Source organism: Myripristis murdjan, chromosome 3 (genome assembly GCF_902150065.1).
Source record: "Myripristis murdjan chromosome 3, fMyrMur1.1, whole genome shotgun sequence".
Taxonomy (NCBI): domain Eukaryota; kingdom Metazoa; phylum Chordata; class Actinopteri; order Holocentriformes; family Holocentridae; genus Myripristis; species Myripristis murdjan.
The window spans coordinates 1,550,966-1,564,459 of NC_043982.1; the positions used below are offsets into that span (position 1 = coordinate 1,550,966).

General features: G+C 42.0%; 1 protein-coding gene across 1 annotated transcript in view; it reads right to left on the reverse strand.

Moving 5' to 3' along the window:
- Positions 1-9,861, reverse strand: part of lmnl3 (lamin L3) — an 18,103-nt gene extending 8,242 nt beyond the window's left edge. Inside the window, exons 1-7 of the mRNA XM_030048150.1 lie at positions 9,736-9,861; positions 9,146-9,580; positions 6,813-6,969; positions 4,874-4,999; positions 3,687-3,857; positions 2,590-2,715; positions 450-670 (exon numbers count right to left, since the gene is read on the reverse strand). Coding sequence (XP_029904010.1) covers positions 450-670; positions 2,590-2,715; positions 3,687-3,857; positions 4,874-4,999; positions 6,813-6,969; positions 9,146-9,534 — 1,190 coding nt within the window. The 5' untranslated portion in view covers positions 9,535-9,580; positions 9,736-9,861. The remainder of the gene's footprint in view (positions 1-449; positions 671-2,589; positions 2,716-3,686; positions 3,858-4,873; positions 5,000-6,812; positions 6,970-9,145; positions 9,581-9,735) is intronic.
- Positions 9,862-13,494: the final 3,633 nt, after the last annotated feature.

Here is a 13,494-nt window from a genome sequence, read left to right on the forward strand (position 1 = left end):
GACTTTCTCATTTTCATAGTGGAGGAACTTAAACAAGAATATTTTTAAGACATCAGATTCATCCCACAAGGCAGGCAGCTACATCCAAAAAAATACCGTGTCAGGGTATTTGTGGATGGAGGGGAAGTAATGCAAAGTGTTTCCTGTCAGTTTTAAATGGATGCATATGAGAGGAAGTGATGCACAGTGAGATTCTACATTTTAGTGAAGAAATGAGAAATGAGACTTGAATGTGAATTTAATCCAGCTAAATCAAATTTAGGCACCGTCCATGTACAAAATTCAGATAAATGCAAGGTGAAAATGCAAGCTAGTTACATGATGTCTCCCAGTTTAAAAGAGTAAACATCTGATGAATCGTGGGCAGCGCCTTGTGCTAGTATTGTATGCTGCACAGAATGATTTCTGGCCACCACTCTGCCCGATGTATCCTCCATGTGCGGCTATACCTCTGTTCCTCCACCTCCAGCATCTTCCTGTAGGCGTTGATCTCCATGTCCAGAGCTAGCTTGACATCCAGCAGGTTCTCATAGTCCTCCAGCTGGCTGAACATCTGGCTGCGCATGGTCAGCAACTCCTGCTCCTTCTGACTTAGTCTCTGTTGCCAAGCCCCACGTTCACTGTCCAGAGTCCTCTCCAAGTCCTGAACCCGGCCCTCCAGCACCCCTTTCTGACAGAGGCATGAAAGAAACACAACATTGAAAGCTACAGTAGTAGGGGTGGGGAAAAAAGATTCACTAAAGTATCATGATTCTTTCATCATTTTTACGGATCAACAAGTAAATGGTAAATGGACTGCATTTCTATAGCGCTTTTCTAGTCTACTGACCACTCAAAGCACTTTACCCATTCTCACACACTGATGGCAGAGGCTACCATGCAAGATGCCTAGCTGTCCATCTGAAGTGGTGAGGGGTTCAGTATCTTGCTCAAGGACACTTCAACACACTCTGGGAGAGCCGGAGATCGAACAGGGAACCCTCCAATTACGAGACGACCGCTTGACCTCCTGAGCCACGCCACTCCACAAGTAGAGATATTGGTATCATATGAAACTAGATGACCTAAGGAATCTGTTGGTACCAAGCATGTCATGCTAGCTTGTTGACAGGGGGACTTAATATTGCTCCAAATTAGGCTACATTTTGGCAAGGGAAAAATGGCATTTTCAAGGGGGAACCTTGACCTCTGACCTCAAGATATCTGAATGAAGATGGGAAGATGGTTACTAGGGTGAAGAAGCCGACTAAAGCTGCAAAATATATTCAATATTGTATTCCAGATCAGTGCTTGCAATCAGGAAAATACTGCACTGTTGTGGTTGAAATTAACAAAAAATGTGTGTATAAAGACGACAAAGCCACGTAGCTCAACTTTACCAGCACAGCAAAAGAATTTTAAGGTTGACGACTGGCTGTTTCTTCAGGCAATGCACTGTGGGACTCATAGTTGGTGTATCTCCTAACATTTTTATGTACACAATTGTGTAGCTTTGACAACTGGATTGAAATAATTCATGTTAATTGAAAAAAGTCACAGTTCAACCAGGAGAGATCCATGCCCATAAAAATACTGGAAATGCTTAAATGGGCCATCACGCAAGATTGAATTTGGAAAATGAAATGAGATTTTTACTTCTGGGACCCTGGCTGCCATAAGTAGCCCTGCCCACTTTGCAACTCTACTGGGGGAGATTAGAACAGATTTTAGGATTACCTGCAAGGCTTTACACAGTATGGAACCTTTCTACACATTGACTCCTTATTCTGCCTGTAAACCACCAAAGCTTCCTTGTCATTGCTTACTCCAACCTAAAAGCTAAAGGTGATGTTGAGGCATATACTGTAATATCCTCTGTCTATTCAGCAGATTCAGCAGTTTTAAAAGTGGTCTTAAAATATCTGGATTCTACTATTTTAATATAATTACTGCTGTTCTTTTGTGACTGTGCCTTCCTGTGGTAGTTTTCTTTTGGTTTGGTGTTTTAATGGCCTGTGCTCTTGGACTCTGCTGAGCACCGTTTATTTACTTTACTCTTCACCCTGTCTAATCTCAAGAGCTGTTAAGGAGATATTTATGTCTGAGGGGTGCACGGTTTACTTATGCCACATTACATAATTTCTGGGTCATGAAGCTGCCAAATGTGAAGTTGCCTAGGGCAGCTTTAACCTTGAAAGGCTTTTGCTGCTCTTTTTTTGCTTTTCTTTTTTTAAAAAAAAAAAAAAAAAAACTTCGTTATTTAAACATGCAGTGATCTTGCATGTTTAAATAATCTATGATATCTATGAAACGTACATATGTACATGCTTCTGCTAAGCTTTTCCCAAAGCAAGCAGTTGTATTATAGAACTGCGATATCACTTTTCCTATCTTTTATCCAGCCATTGGTTTACAGAACTTTGAGACTTTAAACTTTCTGCATTCAAGGGATTTTGACTATATATTGTGAAATCTTTAATTGGACCAATCATTCAATATTAGTGGTATGGCTCTTTAAGAGAGCTCTTTATTCTCTTTATGTACTCTAGATTATTTGTCTGGGGGTGGGATGGACTTATTTCTGCTATTGTGCCTCTTCAGCCTGCCTACCTCTTTCTGGTACTGCTGAAGCTGGAAGTTGAGGGTTTCCATTCGGCGCTTGGTGGTTTCCAGTTCTTCTCTGGTAGCTGAAGCAACTTCATTCTTGTCCAGTGCAGCCTGCTGGGCATTCTCTAGCTGCAGCGCAAACAGAAAGCAACGCAAACACAAGCAATTTGAATAGAAATTTAAATGATATTACAAAAAAAAAAAAAAAAAACTTTTCATGACATGACACATCTTTTTACCAGTGTAGCCTTTTGAAAATAACATGTACAGTACATTAAAAGGGCATCTAAAATCCAAGCTGGATATGATCTGCTCTGACCTCCATCTCTTGCACTAATCCTCTCACTGCCACCATCCCTTCACCCATCAGCAAAACCTGCTAATTTTCTGTACAAAATGACTTTTTCCCCAACACACACACACACTTGCAGGAGGATGTGCTATAAATAATGTATGATTTTCGCCTGCAGTCTTCTACAGCAGCAGTTCCCAAACCTGTCCTAAAGGACCCACTGTCCTGCAGGTTTTTGTTTCAGCTCTATTCTTTCACATCTGATCCATTTATGACCTTCATGCTAAATGGCAGATCTACCTGAACAGGCATGTGCTTGAAGCTGCATGGGCCTTAACTGGTTCAAGAGTGCCAGAGTAGAGCTGGAATAAAAACCTGCAGGACAGGCGAGCTTTTGGACCAATGTTCAACAACAGGGTATCTACAGGTGTTTTCTACAGAAAAATGTTACCAAAATTGTAAACAATTTTTGGGAAATTGTTATTTTCCAGTTATTTTAACAGTTGCCCATTTTTTAAAAAAATATTTTAACAGTTGCCTTTAGGCTAGATAGCAAGGTGCTACTGTAATAAGTCTAAACATGACTTTTTCCCCATTAGAACTTGGGGTAGGTAAGTTCCCAGCAGGTAAGACAAAGGGGTTAGTATGAAGGCAGAATTAGTTTCAAGTGAGTGGTTGTGCTGACATGAGCAATGAAGCTGGACTGAGTTTCCATGCTGTTTTGTGTGTGTGTGTGTGTGTGTGTGTGTGTGTGTGGGGGGGGGGGGGGGGGGGGGGGGGGGGGGGGGGGGGGGAGTGATGTGTGTACCTTGGCACTGAAGGTCCTCTCTAGCTCCTCTTTGTACTGTTGGATCTGTGCATCGTGGTCCTGGCGGAGTTTGTTCATTGCCTCATTGAGTTTACTCTCAAACTCAATTCGTCTTCCTGCGTCCACCTCCACAAGACGGCTCTCGTGACGGCTCCGGATCTCCAGGATCTCCTACAAAACCACACACAGGCATAAACATAAACACACACACACAAAAGATACTGGTTTACCATATCAAACAGGTCAGCACTACTTGTTCACTATGGGTGGTGATGTTATTTGCCACCAAAGGCCAGGCACCATTTCACCATTAGGGGTCAGGGATCACACAGATTTTGGCTTTGGGTTTCAGTTATTCTTTAACCAAAACGTAAGATACCACAGAGGTCTTATTATTCTGTTTTCTGCTGCAGGACAAGTGAGCATAGCATGTACTCAATTTAAAAAAAAAAAAAAAAAGATTATGTTTGTTGAATAACTAGCTATTTTTTAATTGAGCCTGACAAAACTTCATTATATTCAGAGACTTCTCATAAATTATATTCCTTGGCTTTCCCAGTCTGGAATAGACCTTTCATTAACCTATTTTTAATTATACTCCACAGTTTTCTAGCCATTCCCTGACCCTGATCAAATTTAGCTCCTCTGAGTGAGCAGCTGATAGTGCCCCTTATCTAGCAGGTTGTGAAAGCTTAGCTGTGTGTGCTTACAGTAACTGACTATCATGTCAAAGCCTGGAACTTCTGCACCCTGCACGTCTTAACCACAAATCTTTTATGCCACACAAACAATGGATTACTGACTGTCATTTGTCACTGACATATGTGGCCCACATCTTTAAACCTTATTTTGTATGACATACTGTTAACACATGATTATTAAAATAACAAAAATAAAAATTCTTAACACTAGTGTACATTATACATTATGCTTTCCTCTACATTTTACACTCTCGCTATAGACAGCCAACATTAAAGTTAACATTACTCCACTTAAATCTGCACCCCTCCCACTTTCTTTCTGAGCTAGATTAATTAGCAGGGTTTTATGTGGTTTTTCAAGTGGTGTCTTGGGTTTGCTAAACATCAACATTACTGTCTGAGAGCAGCACTATCTGATATCTCTGTTCATTCAGTGCAGACACAGGTTCTTATCTCTAGCCATCTTAAAAAAAAAACAGCTTTTACCTGCTCGCTGATGTTCCTCTGGAGGTCCAGCTGTTCTTTGAGTGTTTGCAGCTGGTTCTCCAGGTCCACCCTCCTCAGCATCTCTGAGCTCAGCTGGGTCTTGGTGTCTGCCAGTACAGCCTCCAACTGGTGACCACACACACCACATCAAACTCTATCAAACTCTGTGGCCACACCACATCTATCAAACTCTGTGGCACAAAGTCTGCCCCCACCACACTGATGGTGACCCCCAAAAGCCATTCACATCCCAAAGCATACTGCAGAAGAAACTGAAGTGCCACAGTTCCCCAGCAAAGTATAACTAACTGGCTGCTACAGCTTAATTTCTACTGCAATGGTTTCCTGTTGCTGAAAAAAAAAGTTACCGTGATGATAATTTTAGCGTCTTTACAGCATTACTGTGTTTCCTCTGAGGTTTGCCACGCTGCCACTCCTCCTGAATTTGCTATCCCCACACACACCTGTCTCAGTGTCTCCAAGTATAGGTTATAAAACTAATCTGGACAAATCTTTCCCGGGTGCGTATTATGTTATGCTCTGTCAGAGAGCAATGCACTATCAGCTGCAAAAACGGAAGGCAAAACTGAAAACTAACTGGCAGGTGTTAGAAAATGCGGATGTAAACAGGAAGTAGAGAGCTTTTAACTCATCAGATGTTTAAAGCTACAAACACTCAGCAGGCGTGACGGCAGTGCAAAGGCATATTCCCCTGGTAACAATCAGCTGTTACACTCCTTGTGTAACATTAGTTGCCCAAGGAGAATGAATTACTGTGGCGTTTGTGGTATTAGTCTTGTAGTTGGTAAAAATACATTTTTGAAACAACAGAAGTCAAAATATAAATCCTGCTATTTTTGACACATGATTAGAATAGACACCATGGTATGTTATACATGATTCTGATATTGGTGGTTTATGAAAGAAGCTTAAATGTAATTACTGCTGTTGTGGACAGTGTCTAGATGCCACATGTACAATGTTCATCAAAGTTCATCAAAAAGGATAAATGATTGTGATACTGGTGGTATTCTGCTTATTGTTAAAGATGCATTTTGAAAGGGAAAGGTGTTACTGCTATTATAGCCCATGCTTAATATGTTAGCTACAGCAGGACAAATCACTGTGTTATATCAATTCTGAAAGGAAAGAAATTAATGTCTTTACTGATAATGGGTCATTTTATCAAGAGCGGCCCCTGGTGGCCCCCTCTCATCTTCCAAAACTGGCCCCTGGCACAAATGATTTGAGTATCCCTGCTCTATGTGCCTATTTTGCTCTTCTTATACAGACTCTAATCTTGTATGCCAGAGAAACAAGAAACTGTATTCATTATAATAGTAATAACCGTAAGTTATTGCTGGACCAGACATCTTTTCCAGTGGAAGTCCATGTGAACTTAGACATATAAAGTGCAGTAACATTAGAGCTAAAAGTGAACGGTGGGTTTTATTTAGCACAAACTCTATTACAAACCTTTAGAGAGTCAGCTCAGTGAACCTGAACAAGCTAGCTAGCCAACAGGCTAATTTAGCTTTCCAACTAGCCTAATGTGAACATACAGTGCTGGCTACAGTCACAGTAGCTGCTGTTAAGTCTCTCATGCTTCAAAGACAATGGCAGTAAGCTGACTACGTATAATGGCTAGCTAGCCAACAAGCTAACATCATTTACAGACAAAGCCACAGAACCTGAATGGACATTAAAATATCTGCTGTGGTCATTTGGCTAGTTGGCGTTTGGTGTTTGTGCTTGTGCTTAGCTTAACTGTCGAGGACAGTAAAGTGTGCCACACTGTCTATGCCACATGTGCCCCCAACCTTATCTATGAAGAGCTGAGCAGCTCCAACATGGCCACCAGCGTGTGACATGGTCTCAACGCCCTGTGCAGCTCTTGCTATCATAAAGGGAACCTGTGCGGTCGAGGCCTGGCCCATACATTTCCTAGCTGGCCCTGCAGGTCAGTGAGGTCGTTGTTCAGGTTCCTGTTGTCTGCCAGCAGCTTTGTGTAGTCGGACTCCTTGGCGCTCAGGGCTGCCTCGGCGTTCCTCCACTGGGACAGAGCGTTAGCCAGGTCAGCCTCCTTCTTCTGGTTCCTGATGAGGGGGAAAACAACCATGAAAGTCCAGCGTTCACCACAGTCAGGCACCCTGCCCCGACATGTGCTGCTCCCTCTCATATAGGGAGTATAATCCATTCAAAGATGTCAGTCATTTTCTACCTTGTTTCTCAGATCATCAGTACAGAAGATGTGGGTTAAGGAGGACCTTTTATTTATTAAGAACTGGTATGCAATTTTGTACACACCTGATCCACCAAGCAGCAAATTAAATCTAGCCTAATTTTTAGAATCTCTTCATCCGCTGTTGCCCCCATTGTTGTTTTTGTTTTAATGTTTTTTTGTTTGTTTGTTTGTTTGTATTTAACCATGATGAACCAATCGCCCTTCCGGGACAATAAAGATGTTTGAATTGGGCTATTCTCAGTTTTTTGCCTCACCAAAAAATTTGGAGAACAGACTGTGGCAAGCAGCAGGATTTTAAAAACATTAAGATTTTATTCAACAAAAATGCTGTTTACTAGATGGCATTTTCACTTACTTTACCAGAAAATGCCAACAGATCAAACGGGATCTGAATTCATGTTACTTAACATAATGTACTCTCCATACAAGAGAGAGCAGCACACATCAGGTCTAATGGTGACTATGCACCTGATGAACCAGTCATGCATCTGTCCATTCCTAAATCACCTGCCCATCCAAGCAGAAAAAGGACAAGGAAACAACACACACCTTTCATCACTCTTACAGCATATGCCCTCATTATAAAATTCACATCCCTCAACATTCCATTCAAACTAAACATCCACTCCACAGAACTCTGTTATACAGAATCAACTTTTTCAAGGAACTTTAATTTCCCAGTTCACATCTTTGTGTTTTTGCTTTATTGAATAGCAGCTATAAGATGACATTTTCGACATGAAAAAAGGACAAAGCTCTGAGCACTTTCCTCTCTTCTAATCTTCCTCTCCCCTCTTCCTTTCTTCTTCTTCCTGTCCCCCCCATACCCCTTTTTTTCTGTGCATGCTTGTCATACCCTGATGTTTCTGCTGTTGTCTGCTGTCCCAGTTTGTCCCTATCTCCCTGTCTCTGTCTCCTTGTCTCTCTCTCTCCCCTCCCACCCAACTGGTAGAGGTAGATGACCGTCCACCCTGAGTCTGGTTCTACCTGAGGGTTCTTCCCGTTAAAGGGGAGTTTTACCTTGCCACTGTCGCCAAGAGCATGCTCAGGAGGGAATCTGTTGGGTTTCTTGTTTCTGATAATTTGTAGAGCGTGGTCCTTACCTGCTCTACCTGTAAAGCGTCATGAGATAACTTCTGTTGTGATTTGACGCTATATAAATAAAGTTTGATTGATTGACAAAGCTGATTCTAATCCTAAACAACAGGCGCTCAACAGTATCCCAACCAAGAAGAATGATGGAGGATGTGCACTTGCACCTGTTTGTTACCAGAGTTGCTGAATATATTATGCCAAACCATGACATAAGTTTTAAATGCAACTTTGTTACATTTAAAATGTGGAAATACTGGAAAATATGAGGCAGAGCTAACAATGTGGTCTGCTGATCAACAATTTAGCCAGACTTGTACCAAAACCATTAAAGACTGTCAGTGTCATCAAACTGAAACTGAAAAAATGCCAAGGCTATTAGTCCTGTGATGTAAGGGCCTGACAGTGATGGGGAGAGCAAAGTTCTGGACAAACTGACACTATCCAAGGTCAAAAGGTCAAAGAAGATGTCCAAGACTTTACTTTTCTAGAGATGTTATCTGATTCCTAGTTGTGGAAGAGAGTTGTTCATGCTCACAATTATGAAAGCATCTCAGGTCACCAATATTTTATTTATAGCTATTTGAAGGAAACCTCACATACTCCAAGTACTGCCTGTGAACTTATTAAAAGCCACCTCTGAAATCTACATTATATTATCCAAACAACACTTGCATCACTTCATCATTTCGCTTGTTATTCTCATCATTGCCATCTAGAAAGTTTCATGAAATGCCTTGGCGTAATAAATGCATGCCGAATTAAACTGTACGTCCCAAGAATTTTTCAGCTACCTTAATCCATGCTCTACCACGTTTGTTCCTTTGCCAACAGGCAAAGCAGCCGTAAGTAGTCACATTTTTGAACGGCGTCTGGGCTCACGCTGTCTCCCTGGAAGACAGCAGCACGTGTCAGGGCTGACCAGCAGCTACTACCTGGCTTGGAGCTTCCTGTGCTCCTCGCAGAGACTCCCATACTCGATCTGCAGCCGGGCCCTCTCTGCGGCCAGGCCGTCCAGAGACTTCCTGACGTCGGCCAACTCCACCTCGTAGAGCCGCCGCACGTTGCCCATCTCCCTGCTCTTCGACTCATCTTTCTCCTCCAGCTCAATAAGAATGCTGGAGCGCTCATTCTCCAGCTCCTGGACGCGTTGGATGTAGTTGGCGAGGCGGTCGTTGAGGTGTCGGAGCTCGTCTTTCTCCTGGATGCGGGACAGGCAGGTCGGGCTGGTGCTGGATGCAGACAGGCCGGTGGCGGTGCGGCGGCTGGCGGAGCGGCTGGCGCGGCTGCTGGAAGCGGCCGGGGTGGATGTGGCAGAGGCCATGGTGGTGGCTTTCACTACAGGGTCCACAATCAATCAAACTAGGTCTCTAAAATATACAAAACAATGGACTCCAGAGGTCAGCAACGTCCACCCCGATCATACATAAACGAGTGATATAAGAATGCTAAAAAAACACAATTTAAAAGTAAAATATGGAAGCAAACGAGCAAAGTGAATAAATCATCACTGCCCACGGCCAACCTGGATCCCAGCGTCTCTTGCAAGTGGGCGTTTTCAAACGCGACAATGCATCCAGGGAACACGGCTGAAATTAATCAATTTAACTTTATTTCACGAGTTGACGCACTGAAATAACCACTGTCAAGCCGCACAGAATAAAACGGACAACTTCCGGATATAACTTTCAATATATAGTAGCATTAACCCGCGTATTTCCTTTTTATGAAATATAAAACGAGCACATTAAAGTCAGTGCTGTACTTCAGGAGTAATCTACTATAAATTATGACATAATTGCCGTTGTGAGTAAAATGGGATTTTCACATTATACATCCATTGCTATGTACTTCTATTGAATAGTGTGTCATGCACAGTGTTTGGCTGCAAAAATTCTAGAAGTTTGACGGGACAAAACTTATGGCAGATAAATCGGAGGGATGTGTGTTCTCTTGTAAAACATAACTGACCCAACTTTTCCTAATGCCTACGGCTTAGGCTTCCGTTTTCTAACCCTATCCTACAAGAACCTGAATCAAGCTTCCACTATGTAGCCTCTAGGAACAATTATGCAGCTGTGATGGAATAAACTGAATTTGTTTGGAGAGCAGTCCAAGATCAATAAGTCAAACACCGGTATAACGAAAAATAGATTGTTTTAGCTTTTAACCTCAAATAAAAAGAGAGTGAGTGAGTTTAGTGAGTTTTTCCCACATTCCGTTAATGGTTTACATCCATATTTAATGCGATTATTCAAGGGTTATGTCGATACAATATATGTTGTGTAAGTACGGTCCAGAGTTTAACTTATCTGTTTTTATCTAAATTACGATTTGTCTTTATTGGGCCTTTATTTGGAAGGCAAAATCGCATAATATCCGGTATTTTCTTGTGTAAATCAGTGTGACTTGACTGAGCTAGGATTCTTACGGGCTATCAGCTGATACCGAGATGACTGGCCAAAACCCAGAGCTGATGTCACTTACCACAAGACCACATTTAAAGGAAAAGTCTTCTTTTTCTTTGCTTTCCTTTTCCTTTTCCTTTTCTTTTCTTTTCTTTCTTTCTTTTTTTTTTTTTTTTAGCTTTATGCAGGTAACAATGAACCCCACCCCCCACCCCACCCCATCATTAACACAGGTCAGATAAGCAGCAACATATAGACTTAATATACATGTGTCCAATGAAATATTTGGATTCTCACATGCAAAAATATATGGCTACAGACATACACACCACATATACTGACATACATTTCAAAATAGAAGTTAATATATTCATATAAGTCGGTAAGCTACTGATTTATGTACAGTTGGAGAAGTGGATTTATTTAAGAATATAAATAAAATTATCCACAACATAAATTTTCCACAGGAAACGTTTCAAAACTTGTACTATGTATTTAATTATATTGTGTGTCAAAATGTATTTATTTACTATGTATATAAGTATATAAATGGAGCACTATGGGCCATTTTGTAATATTAGGGTCTACTTGAAATGGCATGCATTTCCCTCATATATATTTGCCTATATGTATTTGGGTGTAGATTTGCATTTCTGGTGTGGGTTTATTTTTATAAGTATTTTTATAAGTTGGATGGTATAGTTTATAATGCTGACATGAAGTCAACTTTAAATCAGATTTAAAAACCCAGCTAATTGATCTGCTTAAAAATTCTAGGTCAAACTTATGGAGTCATTTGACCAGAATGCGTCTGTGTGAATGGGTGATGATGGTGTTTGCACACGAGGGGGCGCCAGAACGCCATGCAGAGTCTAGAAATCCTGTGAACCTCTCACTGACCAGCACACACACACACACACACACACACACACACACACACACACACACACACACACATATATATACATACATACGCGCGCGCGCACACACACACACACACACACACACACACACACACACACAAACACACACACAGCTGAAGAAGTAAAACTGCAAAGCTGCTCAGTTCAGTCTGGAAATCTGCAGCCTGTTCACTTCAGCTCTGCAGGCACCTGGTGCTCACTGCCTCTCAGCCAGTGTCACAAACAGTCAGTCACAGGCAGACAGTCAATTTAACAGGCAGTCAATCCGTCATAAAACAGTCAGTGTAACAGTCACTCAGCCAGTTAGTGTAACAGCCAGTCAGCCAGTCACTGTAAAAGTCAGTCAGCCAGTCAGTGTAATAGCCAGTCAGTGTAACAATCAGTCAGTCAGTCAGTCAGTCAGTCAGTGTAACAGTCAGTCAGTCAGTAAACAGCTGGTGCAGTAGAGTTGAGGGCCCTGAGCTCTGGCTCTCTGAGCTTTTCTGATGTCCTCATTAGTCAAAGTCAAAAGCAGTCCCTTCATACACTGCCAGCTTCTATTCCTCACCTCACAATAAAAGAGTTGGAGTGGGTGGTGAGGGGGTCTGTGTCCCCCTGGCTTGCACGCACACACACACACACACACACACACACACACACACACACACACACACACACACACACACACACGTACACACAAATAGCTATACACCCTTTGATCCTCGCTGCTCCATGGCGAGTGATAGCTCTATTTGGCTGAACTGTGCAGGGGAATGAGGAGCGGCCACTGTATTGCACCCAGCTGAATGATGGACCCTGACAGAAACCACAGGCCAGGTGAAACTGCTGTGACTAGGATGGCTTCAACCAGCCCCAGCTTCAAACATGCTTTGTCACAGTTACTGACCTTCTGGTAGACTATTTTGATGGCTGACTGTATAAGCTTCTATGGAAAGCTTTCTTTTCCTTTGATATCTATTAATCAGGTTTCCATGTAAAGTGTGCAAGTGAGATTAAAATGTGATGATGATGATGGTGGTGGTGGTGGTAGCAGTTGTAGCTCTTTTATTAACTTGATGATGTTAGAAATAAAGTTATCCTTATGAAAAACAAAAAAAACAACAACAAAAAAAAAAAAAAACAGTATCACTACAAAACTGAATATTATAGGCGTATTAGTGACACTATGGGGAATTAAACGATGATAAGGTCATTAGAAATTCACTAAGTCCCACAGACACACAAGACCGTATAGGATTACCATAGGAATAACGGTGTGATGAAGATCATAAAGCTTGATAGTGGTAAGGATATTAGAATGTGGTTGGCTGGCCCCCTCTCTCCCTTTAATGCCATGTGGGACGGGGTGGGTAGGGAGGTGGAGGGGGCTTGTTGGTCATCAGCTCGCCTGCGCAGCGCTGCGTCAAGCAGCCGGAGACAACCAGGATGAAACCGGAAAAGATGCGACACTCTCTTTAATATACAAGTTTCAGGTTCTAATAGAACTGGATGTTAATCGCTGAAGGCTTTCTAAAAAACCACAAGTGCCACCGAATCACTCAGCTGTATCGTCAGCTCTGCAAACCCATCTCTAAGGCACCATCGGAGCGGTATGTTTCGTCAGTCTGATTATTTTTTAGACCGAAGTCTAAAGTCTAAGATCTTGCAATTTTTGCATGATAATTGCCCCGATTATCATACAAGATGATTTTTTGGACACAACTTCTCGTTTTCTTCCATTAAAAGAACTTTGTCGAATAAAATAACAGCTGTTTCCCCCTGAACATAGTCTTTATTTTTTTAGTCTTTAAATAAATTGGATATTGTAGCGCGTTAGGTAAATAAGGCTTCTATTGTGAAAGCGATAAGCGGAAGTTGTATGTGTTGTTGTATGTAACTTGATGCTGGTCCCAACTCCTGTCACAGCGCTGCCAGACGGGCTCTGCGCCGCTCCGAGCCTGGAGACAGTTTACA